Source organism: Mesocricetus auratus, unplaced genomic scaffold, assembly GCF_017639785.1.
Source record: "Mesocricetus auratus isolate SY011 unplaced genomic scaffold, BCM_Maur_2.0 Super-Scaffold_100006, whole genome shotgun sequence".
In the NCBI taxonomy this organism is placed as follows: Eukaryota; Metazoa; Chordata; class Mammalia; order Rodentia; family Cricetidae; genus Mesocricetus; species Mesocricetus auratus.
This window is the reverse complement of record NW_024429190.1, coordinates 45,726,506-45,740,368: the sequence shown is the minus strand read 5'-3', so window position 1 is coordinate 45,740,368 and position 13,863 is coordinate 45,726,506. Positions and strand designations below refer to the sequence as shown.

General features: G+C 44.3%; 1 protein-coding gene across 8 annotated transcripts in view; it reads right to left on the bottom strand.

Annotated features, from left to right (window-relative positions):
• Limch1 (LIM and calponin homology domains 1) overlaps positions 1–13,863 on the bottom strand; it is a 306,367-nt gene that overhangs the window by 35,877 nt on the left and 256,627 nt on the right. For all 8 annotated transcript variants that reach the window (XM_040747146.1, XM_040747148.1, XM_040747145.1 and 5 more), the window contains 4 exons: positions 12,502–12,628; positions 10,943–11,100; positions 10,378–10,786; positions 7,349–7,567 (listed from right to left, as the gene is read on the bottom strand). In XM_040747146.1, coding sequence (XP_040603080.1) covers positions 7,349–7,567; positions 10,378–10,786; positions 10,943–11,100; positions 12,502–12,628 — 913 coding nt within the window. The remainder of the gene's footprint in view (positions 1–7,348; positions 7,568–10,377; positions 10,787–10,942; positions 11,101–12,501; positions 12,629–13,863) is intronic.

Below are 13,863 nucleotides of genomic sequence, written 5' to 3'. Positions count from 1 at the left end.
GTGGAATTCATGAGATGAGAACATTCCCAAAGTTTGTCTGACATAATGCATGATGCAAACAGGACAAGATCCACCAGCATTAACCACTTCAGCCAGGGTTATGTAACTGGCATATCACGTTCCAGTAATATTTTAGTTATGCATGACTAACAGAGCTCTACCTTTGAGGATTCTCAGATCGCTAAGGTATTTCTATACAGCTCTACATTCGCCCTGAAACGATGGTCAAGAACTTACGTCCTGCTATGCAGTGTGGTTCAACAATGCCTGTAATACAGTTACCATGATCAATATTTACCCCCCATTTAGCAGGTCTCAGTGCTACTGACATGGATGATGCCATTTAACCATAAGGGTGAGCTTAAAGGCAGTATCAACGTGGTTCTACTTACACAGGTTGAAGGTTAAGTGGCTTGTAGAGTACCAGTGCCAGCAGGCAGGAGAGGTGGGAGCCCCGAGCTGTGCCAATAAACCTCCTGGTGCTATCTTCTGGCTCTAAAGTCTGACTTACATTCACTGGTCTGTCAGTGTTTAGTTTTTGATCCATAAGAAGTAACTAAATACTAGGGACTTTTGGGTTCACTGTAGAAACAAATCAAACTGTCATTTCTATTTCTGTTCTTTCTTCTACCTCCGTTCATTATTCAGTAAAAAGGTTAGAACTTTCTGGAACCCTTCAGGGCAGGAGGCAGTTTGGCACTTCTTAGAGAAGCCAAGACCGTAACTGTCCCTGGCTAGCAAGTCATCCCTGGGTTCAAAATGGCAAGGGTGGGCATATAACCCATACCAGGAAAACATATGCTTTCCTAAATAAATGCATTATATATGCAATCCATGCACAAACGCTTAGTTTAAACACATATTATCCACCCAAATCAAGTTACCACTAGCAAAATAGCCAGGGAAAACTGAGAGAAAAAAAATCTGTAACTCAATTTAAAAACTCTATATGAACCAAGAAAAAGAAAAGGCTATTTTTAAGCTTTTTAAGAAAATGAACTTAACAGAGGTAATGTAACAGGCACCTCACATTTTTTTTCTATCTAGTTTTCTGTGCTCTGCAACATACAAAGACTATCTGTAGTGAAGGGAAATTCCCAAAGCTGGTTTAATTAACTCAAGTCTGGCTTCTCCATCCTGAATGCTTGTTGTTTCTGTACTAATGACATTACATCCAAGGAAATGAGTTCAAAGTTGGCAGTCTTAACCAGCCCCGATAGAATCAGAGGTCTGCTCCAAAAACACATCCTTGCTGGCAAGTGTGCCTTCTGACTCCAGCGGACTTTTCTTCCTTTGGTTACAGCTCAGGAGAGGGGTCTTCCCACCTCCAACTGGTAACACTTTCTTACGGATGAAAACAAGTAAACAAAAGCAGAGTCCTGGAGGGGGATGAATGAGCGCACAGAAGGGTTTGCACTCGACTAAGCCATGCCAGGAATTGGCTTCCCCTTAACCAAGAGCTCATCCAAGCTAGCCCCACTGCCCAACTCAGCCCCAAGGCCACAAGCAGGAGGTGGTGGATTCCTGGTTTCAGAATCACATGGTTTAGCCACAAAAATCTACCTGGCTACTGTCTGCTTCTCTGAACCTCAGCCTTGCAGGCTGGCAGAGGGCTGTAAGATGGAAGGGTAAGACCAAGTCTGAGACCCCAGCTCCAGCTCATCGTTTGATCTCTATGGCTTAACTGGTGATGGCCAAGGACCTTCTTGAGAGACTATTCTGGGATGATGAGAGATCTTCTGGCTCCAGTCTTGAATAACTGGACACAAGCCTGGAAAACCAGTGTATTTGTGTCCTGGCATCATGACCCAGTGCCACATATGCTATGCATATGATACTCCTTTTACTTTTCGGTCGTTAAGAATCTGTCACCACTGGAAGGAAAAGAAGCAAGGCAGGAGGCAGGCTTCCCTAGACTTTAAATACTACATACATGCATGCATTTGGACTGTGCTATTTATAGTATGCTCTTCAAACCGCTGGAGATGGGCCAGGTTTCATTACTTCCTCTGAGGTATATCTTCTTGAAACTGCTAAGGTTCTACATAAAAAAATAAGAAGATATTACTTAATAGATTTTCAAAAGTGTTAATCTAGCAACCTTATGATTACTCCTAGCTGGGGAGAACATGCTATGAAGAAAAGCCTGTGTACATTTGACATCCGAAAGGAATCTGCAGTTGGCGTGAGCCGCAAGGCAGACAGCGCCTACACAGATGCCTTGGCCCTGCTCTCACTGCACAGCAAAAGGGGGCAAGAAAGACCTGATTGTTCCCCTGGATCAGAAAACAGAAGGAAAGTGATGGTTGCTTTTTTTTTTTACAGGAAGGCCACAAGCTTTTTCAAGATGGGGAAAACAGCCCCAGCTCATCACTCAGTTTGAGCAGAGCCGATGTGGTGCTTGAGAGACCCGAGAGCTGAGTCTGGCTCAGCCGAGGAAGAACTGTTCGGCATCATTTGGGATGAATGAGTGTGCAGGAGGGATCTGGTCAGCCATCATGGAACAGAGTGGCAGAAGGGTCACTCTGTCTGGAGAGTGGAATCTTGGGAGCCCAGGTGGCAGAAGTGAGCCAAGACTGGGCAACACCACAATTGAAACAAAAAGAGCTAGAGGAGGAATTAAGAGTATAAGGGATGGATTCTTCTGGAAAGAAGTGTTCACAGCTGATGTTTTTGAGAGAAGGAACTGGAATGACTGACATGAGCAGCTGGAAGGGGACAAGGAGTTCACCTCATGCATATAAAATTCACATCTGCTCAAAACAGTAATTCTGATGAGCTTATGTAAATTCTCCAAATCTTTACTTCTCTCCCGATTTTGGATTTCTGGGGAGGATTTTCCATTTTACTTTGCATTTGTCGTATGGCAGTATAAAAAATAAGGGCACCTATGGTCTACAAGTCACCCTGACATTATGCTAAGTTCTTGGCAGATTTGCACTATCACAATAACATGTACTAGTATATGGAATGCTAGTCTATTAACTTCCTTCTAAATACAAGCAGAGGTCAGACACTTAAAAGTGTTCAGTAGAGTCTGGCTAGTGCATGGTGTTCTTGAGGTATTTTAGGACAGGATCATTTTTAGACCACCAAGCATGGAAGAGATTCAAATCAAAGTATAACTGACAGTGGACAAAAACAAAACAAAACAAAACACCGCCACCACTATGGCGATAGCTTTGAGGGAGACTATCGTAGTTATTTCTCTTGTGATGGAAATATGTAACAAAAGCCACTTAGGGAGGGAGAGTTTCTTTGGTTCACAGTTCAAGGGGACACAGTCCATCATGGTGGAAGTCGTAGCAACAGGAATGTGAGGCAGCTGGTCTTCCACAGTCAGAAGACTAGAGCTCAACGCTGGTGTTCAGCTGTCTTCCTCCCTCTTATTCAGCTCGGGATCCCAGACTATACAATAGTGCTATCCACGTTTAGAGTGGCTCTTCCTACCTCCGTTAATCCACCCTAGACAGGCTCAGAGGCTTGCCTGCTAGGCAACCCTAGAGTCTATCAAGCTGACAATATTAAGCGTCATGAAGACAAAAGCATGTCTTTCAGTATAGGCTACTAAACACAGGACAGACTAATCTTCATATAAGGGAACCTTCTAAATTTCCTTCCCAGTCCTGCAGTCTAGAAACCTGTATGTGTGCTATGACAATGGTTTTCTAGCAGAAGTCAGTATCTTAAAATGCAAGGTGCTAGTTCTAGCAGAGGTACAGAGTAAACTCTGAAAAATCTCACAAATAGCAGGGAGGAGGGGGAACCGACCCCTCTGTCTGGAACAGGACCTGGTCTCCAATACCCATCTCTTTTGTCATCTCTTTTGGGTCCTTTGATTCTAACATTGCCATGGCATGGAATAGCTGCATCTTCCCTCCAATTGGATGCAAATATCCATCCTGAAGGTCAAGCTTGAAAGAAAGTCCAGACTCCACACAGACTTTCCCAGACCACACCCAGGCTATACTGATTGGACCCCTTCTTTGCCGTCTCACATTCCTCTGGTGTTCTGAGTCTATAACCTAGCATTTAATGACATACTGTTTGATATATTTTTCTAGTTCACGTATGCAAGCATTATACTCCTAGTCTTACACAGCTGAGCCTACCAGGAGGGTCTGGAATAGGATGGTCTAGGTAGAGACAGCCCAAGTATCAGAAGAAATCCAACTTCCCTTCCAATCTAATGATAAAAGAAAAAAATCGTGGTCTCCATGGCATCCAATGAGAAAGAGGAAACAGAAGAAAGCGGAAAGAGGTGACATGTCATCATAACAAGCGCCCACATCGGCCGAGGAGGCTGACACTCCCACTGCAGAGCACCCAGCGGGATCTTCTCGGCCCCCTTCCCTGTGGCTCACCTCACTTTCTGAATTCACACCCCTGCCTACTACTGTCACTGTGCCCTTTGCACAGTTCCAACTTGCCCTACAGCAATTGTGACATTTTAGTGGTGGGTGAGGCGACTCCTCTGTGGAGGGTGTCTCATTTGAGAGTGCAGTTTTTGGAAGAAAGACACCATTTAACAAGAAGAACACTATTCTTTTGACAGCCCCATGGAACTGGGAAAATGAGTTAGAAACAGAAAAGTCAAGTTCAGCCCCGGTACCAGTCCTTGGGAGGCACGGAAGTACAGCATCCTGTCTCAAGACAGCTACCATCCTTCACTAGGATCAAGTCATTTCACATTTTCAATATGAATATAACAGCTTGCTTTTTTGGAATAACAGAGAAGGAAGTAAAATAAGGAGTAAGATTTTCGAAAAAAAATTATTCTTTTAAAAAAGTAATTATCTATTTTCGACAGTGTTTCTCTGTTTCCTTAACTTGCAACAATTGGGATACAGACATGACTCAAATGACTAACTCTCCGGAAGGGATTCTTTTAAGATGACTTCGGGATAACATGCTTGAGTAGAAAGGTTTTAGGACCTTTCTGTTTGTGTTTTAAGACAAAGTTTCTCTGTGTAGCCTTGGCTGTCCTGGAACTCTCTGTAGAGCAGGCTGGTTTTGAACTCACAGAGATCCACCTGCCTCTGCCTCCTGAGCACTAGGGCTAAAGGAGTGTACCATCACTGCCCAGTAAGCTTTAGAATCTTAAGTAACCACTGTAGATGAAGAACTTTCTAGTAATGAGCCAAAGTTCCACATAACACAGGTAACAACTTCACACACACACACACACACACACACACACACACACACAAATGTACAGAGTTGGGGAGAGAGATAGATGATAGATATATGATAGATAAGTAGATAATAGATGGATAGACAATAGATGAATGGATGATAGATGGATATATGATAGAGATCAGAAAATAATGAATAACTCCCATCACATTGAAGAGCTTAAAGTACTAGAGATCAGAGCATAAATGTCCCCCTCTGGTGTCAGCATTCAAGTTTACTCAACTAGAAATTATTCCTAACAAGAAAAAATACACAAGAGAAAGAAACCCCAGGCTTGCCATGAGTTTGTCTTTTGAGCCTGCCTAGCATCGTGCCGGCTATGGGGAAGAAAGACCATAAAGTTGCCTTTCCTTTGGAGTTCCCCTTATGGGGACATGCAGACTTCTGAAATAACATAATTTATTTCCCATCATGGATGCTGTGTCTCTCAAAATATGTCACTTTAGGGGGTATGCAATCACTTCACAACGAAGCGATCTAGAAGATGCTCCCAAGGAACTTGGAGTGGGGAGCAGAATTGCTACCGTTCCCTGAAAAGCAAGTGAAGCCTGACAATGTTGACTATTGGGAGCTTCTCGTTTAAATGTATGAGCAGAAGTGAATGTTTGTCTCACTAGTTAAGATCTTCCCTCCTGGTAGCACAACTCAATATCCCAACCCTGCCCTCTGTAAGGTGCCCTCAGAGATGGTGACAGTTAGACAAATCTGAAGTAAAATTACAGGCCAGGAGGTGAGACTGAGCATTTGCCTGGGTCCCAACACTGGGTGGAGAAGTGACTTTGGTCTCTTCCCACCCGAGTCTCTGTCATTGAGCGGCTGTGGGGAGAACGACATCCTCTCAATTCCGGCAGAATGCATGTCTTCTCATATGGCTGAGCTAAGGGTGAAGCTATCTGGTCCAGTGTATGGGTCTGGCAAGGGAGCACCTTGTGCTGAGTGGAGGAGGCAGGAAGCAAGGCTACCTTCAGACCGAATATTCTGAGGTGCTGGAGAGGGAATCTCAACAGTTTTTCCACCTCTAACTCTCAGACAAATCCCAAAGCATGGTAGGACGCAGGCAGCTAGTGAGGGCCACCTGTACCCCAAACCTAGCTGTACCTGTGCAGGTGACAGCTTTGGTTGGATAAGCAAGGCCAGCTTGAGTTCCTGATGATGTGACATACTCCAAAGAGGCAAACCTCACGCCACTGTGAGTTCTCATGTCTGCTGATCTCAAGTTACTCTTTCTCGATTGTTCATTGAAGACTGTTAGACGAGTTTGAACTTAGAAGCTTAAGCTAATAAAAATTAATTGTACTTTTAACCAATAAACATATATGTATATATACATATGTATGTAGATAGAAGATAGATTTTAGACAGACAGACAGACAGACAGAGATACATCATCAAAGATACGGAGCTAGGTTCTGACAGCACCATCCATCTTACTGTGAGACAGGGTCTCACTACAAAGCTCAGGCTGACCTTAAATTCACCACTCTACTGCCTCAGCTTCCTAAGTGCTGGATTTACAGGTGTATCCCACCACACCTAGCTCAGCACTAGTTATTTTCAAATCATATAAACAAGTCTAATGATGTCTTTAACAAATAGAGAAAAAGGATAATCTAAAGATATGTTTTCTTATAATGCAACAGACCAACAATATGAGGAAAAGTTAATTTATTGTTCTCAAATAATATTATCTTTAATTATTGCCTATTGTTATGAACTGACTTTGTTTCCTTAGGACCTTGGAATATGATCTTATTTGGAAATGGGTATTTCAGCTGAACCTAATGGGGCAGGCACCGCCATACTGATATGCTAACAGACAGGAAACTTGAGCACACACAGGAAGAGTACTGCAGGAAGAAGGCATTAATTGGGGTGATGCATCTGCACACCTTGGGCAGTCGAGATTTCTGGTAAGCATCAAGAGCTCGAGGAGAGGCCTAGGGCAGACTCCCCCTCACTGCCAACACCTAGGGTTTGGACGTTCATTGACTAGGATAGGGACAATTTCTGTTGTTGAGGCCTTGTAGTACTTTGGTGTGCTATGTGGCCCTAGCCATACTCAAGGAGAAAGAGAGAAACACTGTCATGACTGACTTATTCTGGAGGCCAATTACATGACGGACTTAGGCCAGGGGGCAGCGCTGCTTCTTACTGTCAGTTCCTGGGCAGCAGAGTTTGGCTTCTGGATGTTGATCTCAATGCCGCTGCTGCCTCGCTTCACTTGCACAGGAGAGCCATGTACTGTGACTGCACCTTCAAACATCTGGGACGTGGCTAAGGAAGGGCCAGGGGCCACCGTGGGCCCTTCCTTTTCCTTTTCTCCCTCATCTCCATGGGCCATTTCTCCATTCATGCTGATTTTCCCATCCACCTGTAAAGGCCAGGATGAACAAGAAAACATGCATTTCTGCAACCAAAGATGATAACCAAACACACATTTTGAATTGCCTGAAAGAATTCTCTGCGTATATTCCTATCTCAAAAAGGAATCAGGCCTCTCCAGTGTTTTAATGGGTTCTAGAAGTCAGTTTTCCGCCTGTGTCATCTGTAAGGGTGTCTCTTGGAAGATGTCAGTTGCATTACAACTGGATGACACTTCATGCTCATCTGATTCATGGCATGCTTTCATTTGAGGGTATAGAAAAATCAAGGAATCTTAAACACATGCCATGTAATTTTCAATTTAAGTTGTGATGGCAATTCTACAACTCAATTTTACTTCCTGGTTAGCATATTAATGAAGCGGGGACCGATCAAAAACATTTTACAGGTAATCTTGTGGTGGAAAGATTAGAAGATGGGTTTTTTTTTTTTTTGTAAAGATGTCATGGAGGGAAAGGATTCTGGTATGTAATATTACATTAAATCCCATTTTCTATTTAATTTTATATTTTTCCTTATTAAGAAAAAAGTTCATGCTCACTAAAATGTGTTTGTTTTACACTCCATATTTAGAAAAGGCAGCAAGAGAGGGGGTTCTCTGGTCTATAGAGACCTCCTTCTTGATGTTTGAAGCTGATTATCTGTGGTGAGACAACCTATGATCCAATTCTGACTCTACCCCTCAGCAGCTATGCAATCTCCAGTATTTCTGACTCTCTGTGTAAAAATGCAGATTTTGACTTGACCTTCCTCATAGTGCTGCTGTGGAGTTATACAACTAAGGCGTGCTTAGGACTTGGAGTAACACCTCACACACCCCTGGCTATTCTTGGTGGGTCTTCTAAAATCTTCTTAATGAAACAACAGAAGGTTGGACATTAGTTGTGGTTAGTTTACCTTGTGCTAACTGGCCATTGTGTTTTATTACTTGTCACCTCTAGGAAATTTATAACACAATTCAGCACACATGCATGAATATGATTGTCTTTATTGAGTGTGATTCCTGTGTCTTTTTCTATTGTACTTTTGTCTGCTTCATTTTAAAAAATGATTCCAAATCATTAAATTGACAATAATCCAACAGCAGGTTTGAAACAAGACCGTTTTATGAAAACCAAACCAATGCTGAATTGCATCCCTTGATCTTCTTTTATTACCTTTTACTTCTACAAATATGCTACAGATTATTTATTCGTTTATCTTGCTGTTGTGGGCACATGTACACACACATGCATGTATGCATATTTTTCTAAGCTGCCTGGCCTCTCTAATCTTGTAACAACTGTCCTATTTATGTTACTTTGACAAGGACTGTTCATTCATTTTTGAGAAAGTGTCTTATTGTGGGCACAGACTCCCATTCCCCTACACATAGTAAAGGAGAGGCAGGCTACCAAACAAAAATGACAAGGTTTTCTCAGAGCCTAAATTTTTCCATAAATTCTTCTGCCTTAATCATTATGTGATCATGTTGTACCATTTACATACATGAGGGAAAGTGGACATCTAAATGTTATCAGATGCCTTGATATCCAGTTATATAAATGTATTCCCACCTGTATTATACCATCCATCATCCGGGCCCCAGGTGAAGGAAGGTACTCGAATACTTGGACCACTGAGGACACTGCTAGGCATACATGTACACATGTGCATGCGTGTGTATGCTTGTGTGTGTGTGTGTGTGTGTGTGTGTGTGTGCGCGCGCACATGCGTGTTTTGTAAATAAGTCTTCAGCTTCTGAATCTCAGGAAGAATTAAGTTGTTTACTTTTGCTGAAAGACTACCATATCCCAGGTATCTATGCAGGCTCTTAGGATGGAGCCATGGAAATAAAGATACAGCTCTTACCCTGTAAGGGACAAACATTGTAACTCAATCTGGATGAAATGGCCAGACAATTGCCCTTTTTAAGCTAGCAAAGTTTAAGATACGGATTTTAAAGATATATTTAGATATAGGTAAACCTAAGTCAGAAGGTAGGTTTGGGATCTCTCTGAGTCCAGTAATGGAAGGCCCCTGCATTCACTCTCAGCTGAGTTATGCAAACTTCACACCAGTCTTAATGGCAACAACTCCTGGTGATGATCTCCACTTTCAACATCTATCACAAAACACATGCAGTGTGCAAGGACAAGGTGAACTGATTTTTTCTTTGGAGTCGAAGGAGCTTAAGATACAGGATGAATGCTCCCCCACAATATAGGTGGGCGCTGGAATATGAGCAAGTGAAAATACGTTTGGTTGCCTAAGAGTCTTTGGTTCTTGAAAATGATTTTATATATATTTTTAATAATACAGCCATTTTCTGCCCAAGAAAAACTATCTGATCTGACAATGAACACACCCCATGCTGCCAAGCAACTCTTTAGATATAGTGTCAATTTCTTCCTTAAGATGCAGCTGTGTATTTTTCTATTTAAACTAAAAGCAAATACACTTTGAGTTTGCTGTGCATCCAGATAACTTTAGATTTGGGTTATTGCTAAATAGGATTTGCTTACACTGATCTAAGAGAAACCACATCATCAATAAACCAGGAAATAGGTCTTGCTCATGGGGAAGGCTTGTCAATCAGATTGAGTCCAGTCCAATAAGAGTAACAACAGTACTGAGAGGAACGCCCATCCCTTAAGTATCTGAAAACCCAGTCTCCTGAACTATAAACTATTGTCAGTGTTAACTGTGTTTGGCTTTTGTTAGATAAAAATTATCACATTTTTTTTCGAGTCAGTAGGCTTCTTTCCACAAACTACCCGGAGTTTAGTTTCCATTTTCCTCTCAAAGAATTCATCCTACCTTAAAAGTCTTCAGAACCTCTTGAGAACTTTTGGGCTGGGAGTAAGGCTTGGGTGTCAGCATAGGCACTGCATTGGGAGTGATGAGTTTGCTTGGAGACTCACTGCCGCCTGCCGTGCTGGTCCCTGGAACACTGGTGCGAGCAATGGTGGTTTCAACTGTGGCAGTGAACTTGGGTGGCGGCAGTGACTGCTGCCGTAAGTATCTCATGGGGCTGGGGTCATTCGGGAAGGAGGATAAGTTTGGCTCTGTTGAATGGCTTCTTTCCAGAATTTTTGGCATCTCCAAGCGTTCGAGCACGGCCTCACTGATGGTGAACCTCTCAATGTACTGTTGGAGGATCCCCTCTGCCTCTTCCTGCGACCGTGCATTCTTATATGCCTCGTGCAGCTCCCTCTCTCTCCGCTCTCTGCAGGATGGGACATGGGAGGAAGAGCAATAAACAGCTAGGAACGTTGCAGAGATTCCCACCAAGGCAGAGTAAAACCAAACTATAAATAGTAGCACTGGAGCTTAGAAAAAGCACAGCTAGGTACCATTATACCCTAACAACAGAAAGACCCACTTTTCTTGAACAATCTCTCTGTAAGTTTTGATGCTTTTCCTTCGTTCACTTGTTCCGTCTTCTCCAGACATCAGCTTCTCCATCTTTTTCCTTTCTTCCTCTTTCTTGATTAAGTCCTGAGAAGCACTTCTTCTACGGCTCTTCCAACGAGCCAGGTCCTGGGCGGGGGGAGAGAGAGATACCATGTTCTTTCTAGGCCTTCACAGAATTCCCTCTCTGTGACTTACAGACCTGCAAGCACTGAGACATTATGCTGGGACACTTCCACACAATCCCAGGAAGGTCTGGTTGGGACAAGGATGCCTGGGAGGCAGGGAAAGAAAGTGCACGCTATCATTACCAGGGCAGCCACTTATTGAAACACTGGGGTGTGACATAAGCAATCATACGTCAGCTGCTTGGCAAATTTGAGAGAACAGTCCTACAAGGTAATAATCACAGAAAACTCCATCCTTCTCTATTTCCACCTCTGCACCGGAAACACACATCCTGGCAGCAGAACGGTAAGGATTCGCGTACAGTTTTCTCCTGCATGGGAGAAAAACGTGTGGCTTCGGAATTGTCTTGTGTGAATTACTCTGCTCCTGGGGAGTGGCCGAAACCTGTCCTACAGGTGGTTATAGCACAACGGTGACACTTCTGGCTCAGAGGGACAAGCTGGAGCTGTGGGGAACAGCCTGGTTCCATCTTGCTCATGTACTGTCTGTGTTTCCTGGCCTCTCTGAACGCATTTTTATCTCTCTAAAATGTGGGTGGTTGTTCCAACTCTGCTTACAAGTCTTGGGGTCCTCTGCTTACACATCTTGGGGTTCGATGTGACAACACACTTAGGCGCTAGGCACACAGACATACTGCCATTACACTGTGTCAACTTGGGAGAAATTAACTTTTTGACTAACGGTGGAGTCAGCCTTGCAATAGGGACCTACTGCCCTGTGAGAAACGAATAGGATCCTCTCTCCCTGCTAAGCCCAGGCTCTCCCTGCTGTAGCTTTTACTCTCAAGCACACCCTCTGCAAGCTCTCACCAGTCACTGGCACCCTCTTTTCCTGGTTTGGGTCTTACTCACTAGCTACGGAACTTTGGGCAGTGACTTAGCTGGGCTAGGATTATATCTGTGGGTGCTGGAGGCTAACCATTGTTAGTACACTGGGTTACTAAATGGGCTGGATGAATTACCCAGTGCCAAAGCATCGAGAACAGTGCCTGCTACTGGTACAATTAAAGCTGATGGGGCAGTCATCGTAGCCCCCCAACAGTCTAAATATAGATTATTAAAAGGCAGTATACCACAGCTCTGCGCTTAGCCTAGCCGTCTGCCTCCCATCCTTTCTCTTTGTGACCAAGCTGTGGCCCTGAGTACCTGCTGATACACACCAGGGTCAGTTTCTCCTCTCTCCACATTTCTACAGACCCCTCCTTTAATCTTCCCGGGTCAGGTCCCTCTGTAATACTGGCGCGGCCCTCCCCAGCAGGGCTTTGAAGTCCAAGTCTACCCTCCCAGCCCGGTGGTCGACTGGGTCCCTCCCCAGCTGCCCGCGGCCTTGGCCCGAACTCACATCTTGCCATTTGTCGTCCTCTTCCCTCAACTGGTTATTTATCAGCTGCAGCTGCTCCTGGCGGGCCCTGCTGTGCGGCAGCACCGCTGCCTCCTCCTCACACCGCATGTCAAACATACTCGTGCTCCTGATGCGGAGAGAGCAAAAACAAAAAGCAGGCAGGGTGAGCGCGGGCGGCCGGCTCCTGTGGCCACTGCGCGTCGCTGCCGGCTGGGGTCGCCGCCGGGCTGAGAGCCGCCTCTTCACTCTGCAGCAGCGGGAAGCAGTCACCGGCAGCACAGCCTGGAGGGGGGGATGTCTTTGTCCTCATTGATGGCCCTGAATGGAGGCAGCTTTCTAGAAAGGAGCCAGAAAGGGGCTGGGAGAAAGCATCTGAAGGCCAGCACTCTCCTTTAAAGGTATATAATTTAGGGAGACCGGCACGTTCCATTGCAGCGGAACTTCACTACACTTCATGAACAGAGAGGGCTTGCCTGATTCACACGCCCAGAGACAATTTCTTCACTTTCAAAAAAGCTTAGGGCCTCAAGATTAAGACACCCACTGCTGCATATTTAAGTTGATGCTGATACTGGGTGTGATGTGTTTATTTATTTATTTATTTATTTATTTTATTTGATTTTTTTTTGGTTTTACGAGACAGGGTTTCTCTGTATTGTTTTGGAGGCTTTCGGTCCAGCCTGGCCTCGAACTCACAGACATCCGCCTGCCTCTACCTCCCGAGTGCTGGGATTAAAGGCATGCGCCACCAACGCCCGGCTCTTTTTCTTTTCTATATACAATTATGTAATTGATGGTGCATCTTGGAATCAAGAAAATAAGGCACTTTGTAATAAGAGGAGAGAGAAACATATCAATCAGGGTACACTTTGTACCCTGATGTGTTCACAATGGTTTCAGTTTGTTCTTGTCAGGATTTTTAACATTTACTTTAGAATTTAAAGGGAAAGGCAGGCAATGAAGAGGAGCAAACCATCCAGCTGCGCATGCCTGCGGTGGACAAATGCTGACTAAGACTCTCAGCAGACCTGCTAAGAGCAAGCATTGGAGCAATGGGACACTCACAAGTAGAGACCAAACGAAAGCCTCCTCCCCTCCCTTAGAGAAACTACAGGGTCTGAGGATCACAGGGATTGCCTACACAAGAAGCTGAGCAATGGAGAAACCTTCCAAGTCCCCTAGGTGTGAAAGACAGCATCCATCCTCTTTTGAAGCTAGCATAACACCCAGGAACAACAGCAGCAAAAAAAAAAAAAAAAAAAAAGCCATGCGCTTGGCAGCCCACTTATTCCAGACACCATCAGGGACAGCAGCAGCCCTGCTGGACGAGTCTGCATCCATGGCTGGGTTCCTTGCCCCTTT